Here is a 16,277-nt window from a genome sequence, read left to right on the forward strand (position 1 = left end):
CAGCCAAGCAAAGCTTAGACAAATACATGGTTTGAAACTTTCAAAGATTTCTAGGACCAGAGATCCTCTAGTTGTAGATGTAATGGGGTGTGAGATACATAACAGAGACGTGGAAGAAGAAATGTTTTCTGTTTTGTTTGTTTTCTCATGTGGTGTTAGGCAGGCACATATCCCTTCTAGAAATCTTTGAAAGACTGAACTGGAAATTTCAACAACTATTTTGGGACCTTAATGCTGTCTCCACGACATGTTCTGCACTTTTCTTTTTTCTTTCTGATTGAATGCTAAAAAGTCTTGTCTATGCCAATTAGTATCAGTATAGTATAGTGAGAGGTTATAGAATAGTATGGTAATATGATGACGTGGTATATTATGAACTGTATTGTTTATCCATATTGTAATATGTGGTTGTATCATCGTATTATTCTATTATTTGTATATAAATTTTTATTTATTTTTAAATATGAGTGATATTGAGGAAAAAGGAAATTGAAACTAGCAACTAGAGTGTAAAGATAAATGCTTTTAACTATTTGAACCACTAACCCATGCATTACATTAGCTTTTATTAGAATTCTTAGCCATCATTTTCACAGTTCAAAGGAAAATAATTACTTAAAATATTTCCAATTTTCTTACATGGGAACTGATATCATTTGATTCCTCTCATTCAACCCTTCTACTGCCCAACATTTCATCTCTCATCACTTCTCATAATCCAATCACTACTGAGAAAAATGGGAGCACAAATTTAATAAGCTTGTTATCATAATCCAATCACACTAAGAAAATCTTGACCCATTCTGATCATCACCAAGCAAATGACTTACAAGAGGACCAAAATACCCTTGGTGGAGTAGGAGGCTCATGATAAATTTAGGCGGTGGGTCAACACAACACAACGTAACACATATGCTAGAAAATATTGTGTAATAAATAGCACTTGGCATTTGGTGGGGTTGTGTTGTGATTTGTGAGTTGTGGGCCCCTGGGGCACATCATATTTTATTTTTGAATCTTTGTCTATATTCTTCGTCCAAAAAAAAAAAAAATTGAAAATGGGGGAACCATATACGAGCTTTCGACCCTCGCATTTCCCACTCTCTTTCCCCAAGTCTCAAACAAAAGCTAACTTCCAATCTTTGGTTGTGAATTGTTTCTTCAATTTCTTTCACGAAGCAACCACCCAATCGTCATCACTCAAAGCCTCTCTCTTTCTGTGATCCTTTTAATGGTTTAGGTTTGCCCTTTTCTCCTTTTCTCCTTTTCTCTCTCTCTTGTTGAACACACTCTTGTGCTTGGTAGGTTGTGCCGTTGAGGTGAATGGGCCCTAAACTCCACTGAAGATTAATGGTTATGGGGGTCTCCATCTATTCCTTCAGTGCTCTGTTTGCCGCCTAGTCTTGTGCTGTCTCGCATTTGGTGGTTTTGCGTTTTCTTTCTTTTCATCTTTTATTGAAAAGATGAGATCTTTGGGTTTTTGATTCTTCTCTATGGAGGTCTTGGCGTGTGATTTTCTGAGGCCTTTCAAACTGGGTTTTTGATTCTCGAGTGGTTTTGATGATAATGAGGTGAACAATGGCGGGCTTGCGTTGTTTCCGATTGGGGTTAACTCCGGTTCAGGGGTTCTGTGTCTCTACTGGTTTCGGCTTGTGATTCTTAAGCTGATTTTGGTCAACTATGAGTTCTACTCAGATGGGCTTTTGACCACTGGAGGTGGATTAAGGACATCTTGAGGTTACTTCGTTTAGAGGATTAATCAAAGATTATTTGCAGTGAAGTTCAAGATTTGGGTAATATTTTGGAGTTGAACTTTAGTTAGGTTCTGATGGCGATGGTTGGTTTCTGATGAGTTAGGCATTGCGTGTTCTTTATGTTCAAATCAGGTCATAATGATTGAGAGATTGGTATTTGATATTTGAGGTGGAGTTCTTGTGGCAAAATCTGGTCTTGACAAGTCCCTAGGGGAAGAAAAGATGGACAGAAGGATACAGCCTCCGCTGGTAAGTTTATTTTTCAACTACTCTGCCATTTTCATGTTTTGCTTCCTGGCATAGGGAACTGAAATCATATGCCATATTGAGCTTTCATCTTTGACTTCTACATTTTCGAATTCTCTTGACTTTCACATTTTCGAATTGTCTGATTCTTGTGTGTGGTTGAGTGTTTCACTAATTCAGTTTTACTTATTTTCTCAAGATGAAGAAAGACTGATGAGAGCTAATTAAGCCCCCATGTTAGTTTCTTTTTTTTTTTTTTTTTTTTTTTTTTTTTTTTGGGGGAGGGGGTGGTGTGGGGGGTGGATTATCCATGCCACCTGCTCCCTCGTGGTAATGACTTGCCACAAGACCAGGGAAACTGTGTTTACATAGTGCATCGAGTTGAGTTGCTGTAATTCGAGAGTAAAGCAGCCAGGTTGATTGTCTTTAAGTAATATACATCTGTCTTGCAGGTTGATACAACAGCATGTTTATGTAGAGTAGATGCTGGCCTTAAAACTGTTTCTGGAGCAAAAAAGTATGTCCCAGGGGCAAAGCTCTGTCTTCAGCCTGACATTAAACCCTCCATTCATCCAACTAGGAGTAAGCCTTTACGTGGTGACGGTAGCCGGATTCAGTCCCCTCTACTTCCTGGACTTCCAGATGATCTTGCCATTGCTTGCCTAATCAGGGTCCCAAGAGTTGAGCATCGTAAGCTCCGCCTGGTTTGCAAAAGATGGTACCGTCTTTTGGTTGGTAACTTCTTTTATTCCCTCCGTAAGAGCCTTGGCATTGCAGAAGAATGGATATATTTAATTAAGAGAGATCGAGATGGGAAAATCTCCTGGCATGCCTTTGACCCCGTATACCAGCTATGGCAACCCCTTCCTCCTGTCCCTAAGGAATATTCTGAAGCCCTTGGGTTTGGTTGTGCTGTACTCAGTGGCTGTCACCTCTATTTGTTTGGGGGAAAAGACCCGCTAAAAGGGTCAATGAGACGAGTCATTTTCTATAGTGCCAGGACCAATAAATGGCACCGTGCCCCAGATATGCTTCGGCGGCGGCATTTTTTTGGCTCATGTGTTATTAATAACTGCTTGTATGTTGCCGGTGGGGAGAATGAGGGGATGCATCGGTCCTTGAGATCTGCTGAAGTCTATGATCCCAACAAGAACAGATGGTCCTTCATTTCAGATATGAGCACTGCAATGGTGCCCTTCATTGGGGTTGTTTATGAAGGCAAATGGTTCTTGAAGGGGTTAGGGTCTCATCGGCAAGTTTTGAGTGAGGTCTACCAACCAGAAAATGACAGCTGGTACTCTGTGTATGACGGAATGGTTGCAGGCTGGAGGAACCCAAGTGCTGCTTTAAATGGGCATCTCTATGCTTTGGACTGCAAAGATGGCTGCAAACTTAGAGTTTATGATGAAGCGACTGATTCTTGGGGCAAGCATATCGACAGCAAGATGCATTTGGGTAATTCTAGGGCTTTGGAGGCAGCTTCCCTTGTTCCCCTGAATGGTAAACTTTGCATCATCCGGAATAATATGAGCATTTCACTGGTTGATGTTTCGAAATCCAGTGATGTTGGTGGAGCAAGTGCTGAACATCTGTGGGAAACTATAGCAGGCAGAGGGCAGTTCAGGACCTTGGTCACAAATCTGTGGTCAAGCCTCGCTGGCAGGAACCGCCTGAAAAGTCACATAGTTCACTGCCAGGTTCTTCAAGCCTAGAAACTGTAAATTGTATCAAATTCGAAAAGTTCACTCTTTTGGTTTGTATGTTTTTTCGGGAAATTTCAGGATTCAATGGACCACATATGTAATGTTTCGCCATGTTGGATGACAGGGTTCTCTTCTCGTGTACCGTGAAATGCAGTGGACGCAAAAAGTACATTGGTATAGATTCTCTTCTCGTGTACCATGAAATGTGATAGGTGGTGGACTTCTTGTGTTCATTTATCTATATGATATACAAGTTGGTTGCCATTTGCTATAAAGAATTTAATCTAGAATGCTCAATACTGTTGTACATGAACTGAAGACAAAAAAATTGCACAAATCAGATACACAAGTTTCTGCATTACAAAGCTTCAGGGAGCCCCTAAATGCCAATTATTTTGTTCATGTTTGTTTTCATTTCCAACTGATAAACGGCTACAAAAGAATATATTACAACATTGGTAAACAAACGAAAAATAAAAATAAAAATCCATCTCCCTACAAATCCATCACATCCAGGCACCTATGTTTGCGCGTGCATGTTTAATGTCTGAGATCGTGAGAGGAATGATCTTGCCAACGAGAAGCATTTTTCCTTCTGCCTTTTGAATTCATTGTATCGCAGGAAGAAATAACCAAGATAATCAAAGTTGATCGGAGAAAACTTTGCCTACACACAATTAATCGTAATATATTTAGTGATACAAATTTGAAGGTTTTTAAGGAGAAGCAAACTAGAGAAACAGGGATACCTGGATTAGTCCCCATAAAGCCCAATACAAGTGTGAGGCTAACGTGTATGTATTTTCCTCAACATAGAGAGCTTCCAGATCTTTCTCAGATACCTGTTGGTATGGAAAATAGGAAAATAACAATCAAAGAAAAACCCTACATTTATAAAGTTTGAAACCCATTTTATGCATACCCAATACTAAAATCTTTCAATCTGTGCATGCAAATTGACTCTGCTATTCTTCACATACCTCATGTGGATTGTCAGGTTGTAAATAATGCCTCAAGAAATGGTACTGTTCGTCCTTATTCGGGCATCTGCATTGACATAATGTTCAACGGTGAAAGGTCATCCCATGTGATCGCCATAGTTTGAAAGAAAAGAAAAGAACGGAGATAAAACAAGAAAAAGAAAACATACAAGGTGAAGTCACATTCATAGCCTGCATATTCATTGAAGTGATTCCCAATGTCAAAGCCTCTATAATTGTATGATCCATACTCAAAATCAATCAAGTAGAGTTTATCTGGATACTCATCAGAAAAGCAGTGTAAGTAACGAGCTAAACAGCAAAAAACAATATTAGTTTCATTTTGTAAGTTGAGAAGGAAAAAATTGGAAAGCCAAATTAGCCGATGAAACAAGAATTTGAATCTATTTTAGCTTTTCTCCCCTATCCATGTCAAACACCATTTCAAGCACGAGGAACCAAAACCAACATCACTGTTTTATTTCTGACCATCTTGGGCGCCACCAATCAGAATCCTAGGCAACCATCACAAACTGATATCTGGTAATTGAATTTTGACCACTCTTGAACATCATATAGAAGGTAAAGTGACTTCTCACGAGTCAACAATAAGAGGGGGTGAAATGAAGTGTACAAAGTGGAATACCTTCTTCATCATTAACCATTATATTTCCAGAAAGCAAGTCATTGTGAGCAAAAACCACTGGAGAATTTAAAAGGCCAGTCAATTCCTGTTCCATATTCAGGAGAGATGTATATGAAAATATGGATAAAGTTCACTAACGAATCACACAATATAATCAAGATAGAATCAGCAAATGACAACTGAAACCAACAAACTTTCTAATGCATATAAATATACAACTCCTTTATCTTTCAACAACACATCATCGTTGAGAACACTTTTGCATTTGCCATCCCCAGATCATGTTATGCCAATTTATTATCATCTGGATACTATCAAAACTGATAGAAAGGTAGCCAGCAACAAGAAATACCAAGCAAACTATGATAGGGGAGGATACCTTCAGCTCAATAATTTCATTGTGAACTTCACTAAATGAAATGGTCTTATATAATTTCTGCTTCTCATTGTCGTCAAATTCAAGAGCAGAGGCTGCAACAAGGAGGTGACTCAATCATGAGAAAAGTTACAGATATGAACTCATTTTAAAAATTGATATGGAATAGTAAACCTGCCAATGAATATCTGGCCACTTCCATTCACCTAACATCAATTTAGCTAACAGGATATGTAGGACATAAAATATAGGAAGCTGAAAATAACGTAAGAGAAAACCTTTCTCAAAGAACTTGAGCAAGTCATTCCACAGCTGGGGTTCCTTAGAACCTGGAATTTCCACTTGATGAAATCTGCATAGTTGCTTGGCAATTTCAGCAGCCAGCTTCGGATTTCTCATGTCTGCCGAGATGGGAAGAAGTTAAAAGTTATGTCAATGGACAGATTCAGTTCACCAAGAACCCTGAAAATGCGTATAATTTATTTCAATGGAATTGACCTACTGTCTCTAAGCTTGTATACTAGTTTCGATTGAAGAAATTGCCTTCAAGAACATTTATTTGGAAATGAGGCTCTTTTTAATATAGACTTGACCAAGAGATTATCCATAGGTCTGACAAGGAGAGCTTTTGAAGGGTAGAATATTTAGTGGGGTAAATTTGTCTGTCTGTTTTTTGAATAGTCACATACAACCAGAGAACTCCTTTTCTTGTTTATTTGATTTTCATTTTCTGAATTATGTATACATCTTGGGTACATGCAAGCGCCTTCTTGCGCTTCTTTGATAAAATACTCTACTTATCGAAAGAATATATAACCAAAGTTACCTGATGGGATTAACGTACGGGCATTGATGAAAGATTGCACCATCCCATTCCCGAAAACTCCAAGCAAATTTGCACCAAATCCTGCAGCCGAGAGGTATTTGATTGACTGAAGAAAATATGCAGTGAGGAGTTACAAAGTGAATTGTGCTAGTAAAACATCATCGATAATGTAAAAGCTAAAGAAAACTAAGTTAAGACGAACAATCAGTATAGTTAGAAAGAAATTTCATACAAACATAAACAGAAACACATCATTTTTGTGTTGATAATTACATTCAAAAAATTGTAAATGGGGCATAATCCAAGTACACGAAGAAGTATAACAATAAAATAAGCAAAACCTGAAAAGAAAAGAACACCCAACCGGACCACAGCGGAGATTATAAGTGTTCATATGTTCATATCCTTGAACAAATCTCAACACCTATATAACTCAAAGATACTAAAATAATAATAATAAATCCATGAAAGTTCACAAAATTACCTGCAATTCCCGTTCCCGATTGATGACATACTCGGTGTTAGGCCCATACAATCTGACTGTTACAGACACATCGTTTCCATTATCTTCCTTTACAGTCACCTTCAGCACTGCATGTATTAACGACCACTAATTCAGTTGTGCACCACAGCTAAAAGACTCACAAAAACTGATTGAATAATAAGGAAATCAAAGTAAAGTTAATTTCACATAATGAGCTATTTATTACGAACTCGTACTTTGTTTTAGCTTATAGAAACCAACTACAGCACACAAGAAGAAGAAAAGAAAACACTCACATAGATTTGTGATGCCACCAGAAACTGTCTCAACAGAGAAGTGAGAATTCTCCAAATTTGACCATTTCTTAAATAGATCCTTGCACAACTCTCTGAAAATCAAATTACATAAGACATAAATTTAAAAAATAATGATAAATTTTAAAGGATCCAGCCCCCGTTTGATTTCCGATCAAACAGAATAAAATGAAAGACAACACAAAATCGGAATCCTGGATATCACATTTTTCTTCGTTTCCCGCAATTTCTCATCTGCCAAACAGAATTTCAAATCGAACAAATTTTTTCCAGACAAAATAAAAAGATAAAGATAAAGGCCAGGGAAGAGCTGAAGCAAGCAACAGAAAATGAATAAGAGGCCCTAGAAATGAAGAAAAAGATAGAAACTGACATTATCAGAGGCGTGATGTGAGAGAGGGGAAGCGAAGGGTCGACGGATAGAGAAGAAGAATGGATCTGAGAGGTGGAGCAATCTGAAGTTTGCTTAGCTACTTCCATGGCGTTCCAGATGTTCTTCACCCCTCCCATTTCTGCTTTATTTTCAAGCTTCCGAGTTTTCCTCTTAATTTTCAAACGCAACGTTTGCGCCTCAGGCGTTTATCTTTGCTGTATTCCTTCGTATTTGATTTTTAGGACACCGCCTGTGTCTTATGTGGCCACTGGTCAATGACTTTTTTTTAATAGAGTTGTGTGGTCAATGACTTGTATAATTTGCTTTCCAACAAAAAATCTTGTGTACGTCGGCCCCTTCACCCGAATTTGACTCCCTCTTTGTAAACGAGAGTAATTTAGATTATCGTATTGTTAAATTTAAAAAAAATTATTTAGTTTAAATTAGAATTAATTTTTTCAATTTTTTTATAAAAAAATTTCTTAAACCATTTGAATCCCTTCATAATTCAAGTACTTGGAAGTTATCAACACAACCTTGTCTTTATGCGAGGTTACTGGCCAAAGAGTAAACGAAACAAATAACACAAGTAATAATTTATGATTTTGAAGACGTCATTTATATAACATTACAACAAGTGCCTTTTGGGATTGTCAAAATCGAAGGATGGTGACGATGCCAAGTGTGGAATTCCAGTTGGCACAATATTTGTTGAAGTGGGCCTGGTCAAGGATTTGGGTTTGATTGATTGGAATTCAGCGTCTCCACGCTAACATCATGCACCAGTTCTGTATTTTTATTATTAAATGAAAAAGAAACGTGAAAATTTGGGTCAATAGATTTGCACAAGATTTTTTTAATTAATTTTTATCATTGTGTTTGTGCTGTGGGGCTATGTTGATCGACTTCAAAGCCATTTTTAGAGTGCATCTCTCTCTTATCAACCCCAAATATATAGGAGATGCCAAATTAGTTTTGATTGACAACCTAATTTAATGGTTATCTTTCATTTATTTACCTGTCATCTCTCTCTCTCACACACACACATAACAATTATACCAGCTGGCATACTGATCTTGTGCTTTTGACTAATCAAGTCATACACGTGTAAGTCAAAATAAACATGCATCCTCGTTTGTAGTAGTAACACTGATGAAATAGAGTTTTGCATGCTTCAAACTACCCTCTCTCTCTCTCTCTCTCTCTCTAAAGAAAACACGTCTGCAATTGCGTTTCTCTTTCCCTCCACGTTCGTCAGCAAACTCCCAGATTTAATGGAAAAAGGAATAACCCCGACCTCTCAATCTGCCCAACCCAAGGTAAACAATAAAAACTGGTTCTACATATAATCCAGGATGATGAGCACAACTTGGAATTGGTGGCGGCGGAGGAGGAGGACCGAATCAGTAAGTTGCCACATGAAGTTGTTGTTAGTATAGTGTCACTATTGACCCTAAAGGAAGCAGCAGCGACTCGTATCCTTTCTAGGCGATGGCGGTATGTCTGGGCTGGGCATCTACTACGACTCTCAATTTAGACGCTGTTAACTTTGAGGACCGTAACATTTTAGACTACTTCTATAGACTTGATGAAAATATACTAAACCAAGAAGGCCGTAAGTACGTCAATTGGGTGAATCGGGTGCTGGAGCAGCATAAAGGCCAAAGCATTGAACGTTTCCGGGTTATCTTTTTTCTAGACAAGGGCTTTACAAGTGACATTGATAAATGGATTTAATTTGCAATGGAAAAGAGAGTTCAAGTGCTTCAGCTGGACTTGTTGGCAGAATGGGTGAATTACAGTCCATATGACTATGCGTTTCCCTACAAACTATTGGCTATGGAAAATGGATCTGCTTCGAAGCACCAATTTTCTGGCTTTCCAAGCCTAGGCTCTGGTGGATATTACAATAATAATATTAATGTTGGTTTCAAGTCCCTCAAAGTTATTCGTTTTCGACATGTTGCTGTGACCGGGGAACTTGTCGAGTTCTTATTGTCCAACTGTCCACTTCTTGAGCGAGTATCTCTAAGTTAACTATAGCTCGAGATTTAGTTAATTTGGGAGTTGTTGGTCCCTCGATAGCATTGAAACATTTGGAGATAAAAGATTGTCAACAACTCAAAAACACTGAGATTTCTAACGCAAACATTGTCTCATTTGTTTTTTGTGGATTTTTGGTACCATTGCATATCAAGAATGTACCGCGGCTTGTTGAGGTAGGCAATGATTATAGTGAATTCATAAGGTTTGCTTTCAGCCAACTTTCATCCTGTCTTCGCATCTCGGTATTTTCCAGATTGTGATTTCTTAGATGCGAAGATAGGAGCTCGTCCGTCTTGGATATGGTCGAGCTTGCTTGAGGGTAGAGATTCCATTCTCTGTAAAACCCGCAAATTGGTCTTATCTGGCGAGCAGACTCATATATGGCAGGATAATTGGTTACACGGCTTCGGTGTTATTCGTCCTACGACCCCTGTTGCGCCTTCTGCTCCCCAGCTGGTTTGTGAGATTATGGACATTGCGGAAAGCACCTGGCGCCTTGATTCTATTAGAGGTTTTATTGATTGGAAGACGGTTCGAGCCATCATGGCTACACCTATTGGGGGCTCCAATCTCTCAGATAAGATTATTTGGCCGTGGACCTCGAATGGGACTTACTCGGTGAAATCCGGGTATCACAGCCTGCACTCTGCAAATCGCATGTTTTATTCTGGCAGCTCTCATTCCTCTGTCTCTGTTCCTGATTTGGTCTGGAAATCTTTATGGAAAATTCGTACTCTGCCTAAAATAAGACACTTCCTCTGGAGGACAGTGGCCAATGCTTTACCAACGAAACTCAACCTTTTCAGAAGAAAAATTGCTCCTGACCCTCTCTGTCCCCTCTGTGAAGAGGTTGAAGAATCCATTTAACACCTCATTTTTCTGTGTCCCTGGACCAAATTGGTGTGGTTTGCCTCTCCTCTTACCTATAAGGTGGATCTTCAGAAATTCACTACCATTGCTTGCTGGCTCAACGGGGTTTTTGATTATCAGCGATGGAGTAAGAATGAAAGGGATTGGGCTCTCTCGTTGATCGGCTTTATCACTAGGGAGATTTGGAAGTCCCGATGTAAAGCAGTTTTTAAAGGTGGGGCTCCTGAGCCTATTGGTTTGTTGGCAAGAGCTGATCGTGCTGCAAAGGAGTTCTTGGATGCCAATATCCTCCCCCTCCACCATCATCCTTCACTCCCCACTTTGGACTCGGATTCTGTGTGGTTCCCTCCCCACCAGGGGTCTGTTAAAGTCAATATTGATGGTTCATGGAAGAATGGCTCGTGCAAGGCTGGGTTGGGTATTGTGATTAGAAACTCTGATGGTCTCTTATGCGCGGGCCAGGCTGGTCCCTACCAATGCATCTCTGCCCTCCACGCTGAAGCGGCTGCTGCGATCAAGGGTCTACATCTTGCTTCTCAAAACGGGTTTGCAGTTATTGTGTTGGAAACTGATTCTAAAGTTCTAGTCGAAGGTGTAAATGGCAGCACTTTGAACCGTGCATGGAGCATTTTGCCCCTCTTGGAAGAAATCAGACTTCTATGTCGAAACTTTCAAGCGGTTCGATGGAATTGGGTCTCTAGGAAAGCTAATCGTGCTGCTCATAAGGCTGCGTCGATAGGATACGAGGCTGTGGAACTGAAAAGTTGGGCCCACCGGCCACCGCAGTCTCTGGTTCATGTTTTGGTTTCTGATGGGCTTCCGTGCCCTCCTAGTGATTATGTCTAAGGTCGCAGTCTGAATGGGGAAAAGCTTCATGCTGGTCTCAATCGAGTCTTGTTTTGCTTTTCTTTTCTCAGTCTGTTTTTTTGTGAGGCTTTGCCTCCTTTATCTGGTGGTCTGTATCTGGATTGCTGTTTCAATGAAGTATTACCTTTCGACAAAAAAAAAAAGAAAGAAAAAAAGAAGAGATTTTGAAGCTGGATATCAGAGAAGCGGTTAGTATATATATAATCTCATGTGTCAGCTTTCTTTCTTCTTTACTTGCTCCTCATTTGGTTTGGTGGGTTGGGTTTGGTTGCAGGTGTACAATCCGAATCATGTATTTCCCATACTCCCAGACTACTATTTGTCCCTTGGTCGGTTAGCTTCTTTCATGAAGGCAGCTCCTTACATGCGGACTCTAAAATTTGGGGTATGCTATGCATGCATTACTTGATACGTACATTTCATTTCTCTTCATTCTATTATTTACGAATTACTAAATATTATTGTTGAACTGAATAAATTACCAAAATATAAAATGGAGAAGAAAAAGGAATTAGGGCTTTTCTTTCTAGTTCTTGTGACTAAAAGCGTTGTTTCTTTGGTGCGGTGCAGTTGGGTATCGGAACACCCGATTGGAGGACAGCAATAATAGAGAAAGCTACTGCCAAATGCCCCCATCACTACCTCAAGGAAGTAGAAATTTCTATGATTAATGTTATGTTGAACATGTCATGTACTTGAAAATGAATGTTGTTGCATTGGGGAAGATTATTATAAATCCTGTCCGGTTTTGGTGTTGGCCTACTGGAATCGAGAGCAATGGCCTACAAGTCAATGAGGAAGCGTATGGAAGAGAACATGCTATCCAATACCTTAAGCAAAAACTGCCCTCTACCATACAGTATGTATGCCTCTAGAAGTCAGTGAGGAAGAGGATGCAAAAGCTCAGATCATGCTATTAATAACTTATATTAGCTTTTTATTAGCCTTAGTATCAACTATTATACTCTGATTTATGTTTTTTCTCTTGATTTATTTGGTTGGTATTAAATATTAGTTTTGAATATGGTAATTGACTTCAAAGCCATTTTAGAGTGCATCTCCCCAGATATACACTACTTACTTCAAATTCAAATTCCCTTGTAGCCATGACTAGTTCTCCCCATATTTGTATACCACCTCTCTAATAGAGGTGGACCTCAACCTCCATTAGAAAAGTGGTATACAAATACAGTATGCCCAACTAATATATAAAGTAACTCTTTATATTTCAATTATTTTGAAGTTCTAAACTTCACCCAAATATATTATCTTAAAGGTTTTTTTAATTTATTTTCACATTTCCTGAAAAGTGTTCTGAACAATTATAAAGTGTTAAAATGATAGGGAGTGGATGGTTACCATAAATTAATTGAAAAAGAAAAAGAGAAGTATTAATTTTAGATGTTTATAGGATTTGATGGACCAACCCATGAACCATGATCCACGGGCCTCTATTTTTGTTACTATGGGGCCGAAGCCCAACTGCTTTTAGGCTTTGTACCATTTTTTCCAACGTTCTTGCGCTAGCGCTCTCTCTCTCTCTCTCGCACTCGCACAGGCACACGCACACACAGAGATGATGATACAGAGGCAGCTGTTGAAGAAGCTCAGTTTCAGACCTCCCAATGGAATATCTCAATTCAATCAACGGGTCCGTACATATTTTCCACTTTCCGAAGCTACTTTCGGCAAATTATCATTTATTTATATTTTCATTTGCTTACTTTTGTTCATTTGATTTTCAGAGAGAAATGCACAGCAGGAACAAGAAGGCCATGGAGTTGATAGCCAAAGGGTGGAGTGCTCTAAAGGAAGTGGATAGAGTTATCGATTATTGCGAGCTCAATGATAGCCGCCTCATCCCTCTATTAAGGGTGTGTAATGTGTATGGATCTTTATAGTTGTGTTTTCCATGCATTAAAACAAAAACAAAAACCCAGTTCTGAATTTATGGTTTTGTTAGTGAAATTGAGACAATTATTTGTTTTCTGATCTAACATTATGCATTAACATGTCTCTTTCTGTTATTTGAATCAACATCAGGCAGCAAAGGAGAACTTTGAGTTGGCTCTAGAAGCTGACAACTCAAATACCCATGCCAGGTATTGGTTGTCCAAATTGCATTTGAAATACCATGTCCCAGGTGCTTGCAGAGCTATGTAAGTCTACTATCTTAATCCTTTTACTCCTTGATAGTTGCCATACATATTACTACTCTGTAATTTTTCACCAGACATCTAGATCAGCATTTGAGAAAAGAAAAAAAGAGAGAAAGGAATGAAGGAAAAAGAGGTCATGGAATTGATGCTCTTGCCATTTTTGTCATAACAGAGGAGCTGCTCTGTTAGTTGAAGCGGCGAATATGGGTGATTCGGATGCACAGTATGAACTAGGTTGTAAGCTTAGAGTTGAGGTATGCCCTGATGAAGCAATTTGTATTTGAAGTAGAGAATTTTAGTTGTGTGGATTGATTTAGCTTTCTGAGTATTAATTTTATGTTTCCAAGGTTTACCAGGTGCTATTCCTGTAATAGTCTTGCATGCACTCTAATGGCTCCTGTGCCTAACTTTCCCCTACTAGCACACTGTTCTTTTGGTTTAAATTAGGGCTTTGTAAACAATTGTTTTATCACATGTCTTTCTTTTCTCCTTTTCACTTTTTGCCTATACAATGACTTTATGATGTTTTCTGGCTGCGGTTTTGGTTAGAATGAACACGTCCAATCGGATCAACAAGCTTTCCATTATCTGGAGAAGGCTGTTGACCAGGTATGTTTCTATAATGCAGAAACTTTAATGTTTCTGAAATTTGTTTCGAATCCTTACCTGAGCTTGCTATGTTCTAGTTGCATCCAGGTGCTCTTTATCTTCTGGGTGCCGTGTATCTGACGGGGGACTGTGTGAAGAAAGATGTTGCCTCCGCATTATGGTGTTTCCATAGGGCATCAGACAAGGTAAATGCTGCTCCCTGTTTCAGTGATGGAACATCAATGAGGGATATGCATGTTGGTGGAAACTAAGTAATGGTCATAAAATTTGACATTGTTTAAACACTTGTTTTAGTAGTTACAGATTTTCATTGGGCAAAAATGGTGAATTCTGAAGGCTTAGATGCACTTGATAGATTATTCTGTCATTTAACTATATGTACTTAAACTTTTCACATTTTCTTGGCTTCAACAGCCTCTTTCTTCCATTTGCAAAACAAGTGCCAAGTTTCATGATCCAAATGCAAAAAAAAAAAAAAATGAAGGGAATTCAACTGCATAGATAATTACTGGTGCATCATATGAATAACCTGACTGAATATTTCTGAAAAACAGAACTTTACAAATTTTTGTGTATACATACGCGGAACCTCATCTTATGTTCAACTATTGTACCATTTTAAACTGTTCTTGCTTTTAATACATGCAGGGGCATGCTGGTGCAGCTATAGCATTTGGGTCTCTTCTTCTTCAAGGTCTATTCTTCCAACCATGCTTATTTTGTTTTATTTCCAGATTTTTCTTTAATTAAAAAACAAAAAACATTTTGTGTCCATAGAGTAGACAATCATGACTCTGACATGACATTTTTGGTTGCACAATTCTATGTGGGATGATGTGCACTCATAGATGGTGTACCACCATTAGTGGCTAGGAAGGGTGATTGGGAGATTCACTCACTGTAAGGTCCTCTTTGGTGATCATCCTATTTATGAGAAAATAAAATAGTTCTAAACACAGATATTATGTAGCCAATGCTCAAACAAATCCCATGGCTATATTTGAGTTGTCTGCATTCCACCATAGGAGATGGCAACGTGGCAGCCGAAGTCATTTCCTATCCATTTTCACTTTTCAATATGGAGATTCTTCAAATGGAAATAATGGTTGCTTGCAGCACCCATAATTTATTTTTCCTCTCCCAATTTTGTGAGATTTTTATACAATTAATGGCATAATGGCATGTCTTAGGTGTTGAAATCCCAGAATCTGTGACAAAGTTCGTTTCCAAGAGGGGTTCTTTGGCCAGAACGGCAAGAAAGAATGGAGAAAGCCTTGTAACAGATCCCATTGAGATGGCAAGAGAACGGTTCCACATTGCTGCGAAAGGGGGATGTGATCTAGGACTGAAATGGTTGGAAAGACTTGAGGAGGAAGAGAAGCATCTGTTGACTGGAACTGAAATGGTTGAACAGACTTAAGGAGGAAATGAAGACTGATAACTGGACAATGTACTGACTGGATACAGCTCTTCCTTTAATCTCGTGACTGTATTGATATGCGTCGGTATAAACATATGGCACAATCCGAGAGACAAATTTGCTTCGCAAATGTTGGAGTGCAATGCTGTCATGAATGACCAACTGGAAGGTTACGGATGTGGTGTGCTCTTTTGTATATATATTCTTTCTGCATATTTGATGTATACTTTGGGAATTGCCATCCATCATGCCTAGCAAATCTTTAGATGTATTGTGCCAGATTGATGATGGTTCAATTGATCAAGGATATGTTAGTACAAATATTTCTAGGAACTATGGAGATTGGAAGAATGATTTGCTCTACTATTTTGATGCTTGTTCCTGGACTTAAATCATGTTGAAGCTTACTATTCCTTCTGATTTCTAAACAAAGATAGCAAAGCGCATCTTAAATATAGATTAAGATTAAAATAAATTTTTTTTTTTCAAAGGATGAGTTTTGGGAGGTCCCCAAATTCAAATAATTTAACTATTTTCTATTCCAACAAGAAAAAAGAGTTAGTTTATTTATTTATTTCGGAAGATTAAATCAAAATTAAGATGT

At 38.6% G+C, this 16,277-nt stretch overlaps 3 protein-coding genes across 4 annotated transcripts; 2 read left to right on the forward strand and 1 right to left on the reverse strand.

The window, feature by feature from the left end:
• Positions 1–1,053: 1,053 nt before the first annotated feature.
• On the forward strand, positions 1,054–3,899 carry LOC117633589 (F-box/kelch-repeat protein At1g55270-like). The gene is made up of 3 exons (XM_034367246.1): positions 1,054–1,793; positions 1,887–2,003; positions 2,453–3,899. The coding sequence occupies exons 2-3, from the start codon at positions 1,977–1,979 to the stop codon at positions 3,710–3,712; spliced, it is 1,287 nt and encodes a 428-aa protein (XP_034223137.1). The 5' UTR covers positions 1,054–1,793; positions 1,887–1,976; the 3' UTR covers positions 3,713–3,899.
• A 106-nt stretch (positions 3,900–4,005) lies between these two features.
• LOC117633591 (probable ethanolamine kinase) lies at positions 4,006–7,917 on the reverse strand. Of its 2 annotated transcripts, XM_034367248.1 has the most exons (11): positions 7,703–7,917; positions 7,312–7,403; positions 7,016–7,122; positions 6,532–6,637; positions 5,984–6,106; positions 5,709–5,800; positions 5,330–5,414; positions 4,854–4,959; positions 4,684–4,750; positions 4,453–4,545; positions 4,006–4,370 (listed from the first exon to the last, which is right to left on the reverse strand). In XM_034367248.1, exons 1-11 carry the CDS (start codon positions 7,837–7,839, stop codon positions 4,224–4,226), a joined length of 1,155 nt encoding a protein of 384 aa, XP_034223139.1. In that variant the 5' UTR covers positions 7,840–7,917; the 3' UTR covers positions 4,006–4,223. The 2 variants fall into 2 exon arrangements, with proteins under 2 accessions (XP_034223139.1, XP_034223140.1); XM_034367249.1 differs by lacking the exons at positions 5,330–5,414; positions 5,709–5,800.
• Positions 7,918–12,950: 5,033 nt separating this feature from the next.
• Positions 12,951–16,068, forward strand: LOC117633598. Its single transcript, XM_034367256.1, has 8 exons — positions 12,951–13,136; positions 13,231–13,359; positions 13,529–13,644; positions 13,817–13,898; positions 14,194–14,253; positions 14,331–14,438; positions 14,902–14,947; positions 15,444–16,068. Exons 1-8 carry the CDS (start codon positions 13,062–13,064, stop codon positions 15,671–15,673), a joined length of 846 nt encoding a protein of 281 aa, XP_034223147.1. The 5' UTR covers positions 12,951–13,061; the 3' UTR covers positions 15,674–16,068.
• The last annotated feature ends 209 nt before the right edge of the window (positions 16,069–16,277 follow it).

This window comes from Prunus dulcis, chromosome 7, assembly GCF_902201215.1.
Source record: "Prunus dulcis chromosome 7, ALMONDv2, whole genome shotgun sequence".
Taxonomy (NCBI): Eukaryota; Viridiplantae; Streptophyta; class Magnoliopsida; order Rosales; family Rosaceae; genus Prunus; species Prunus dulcis.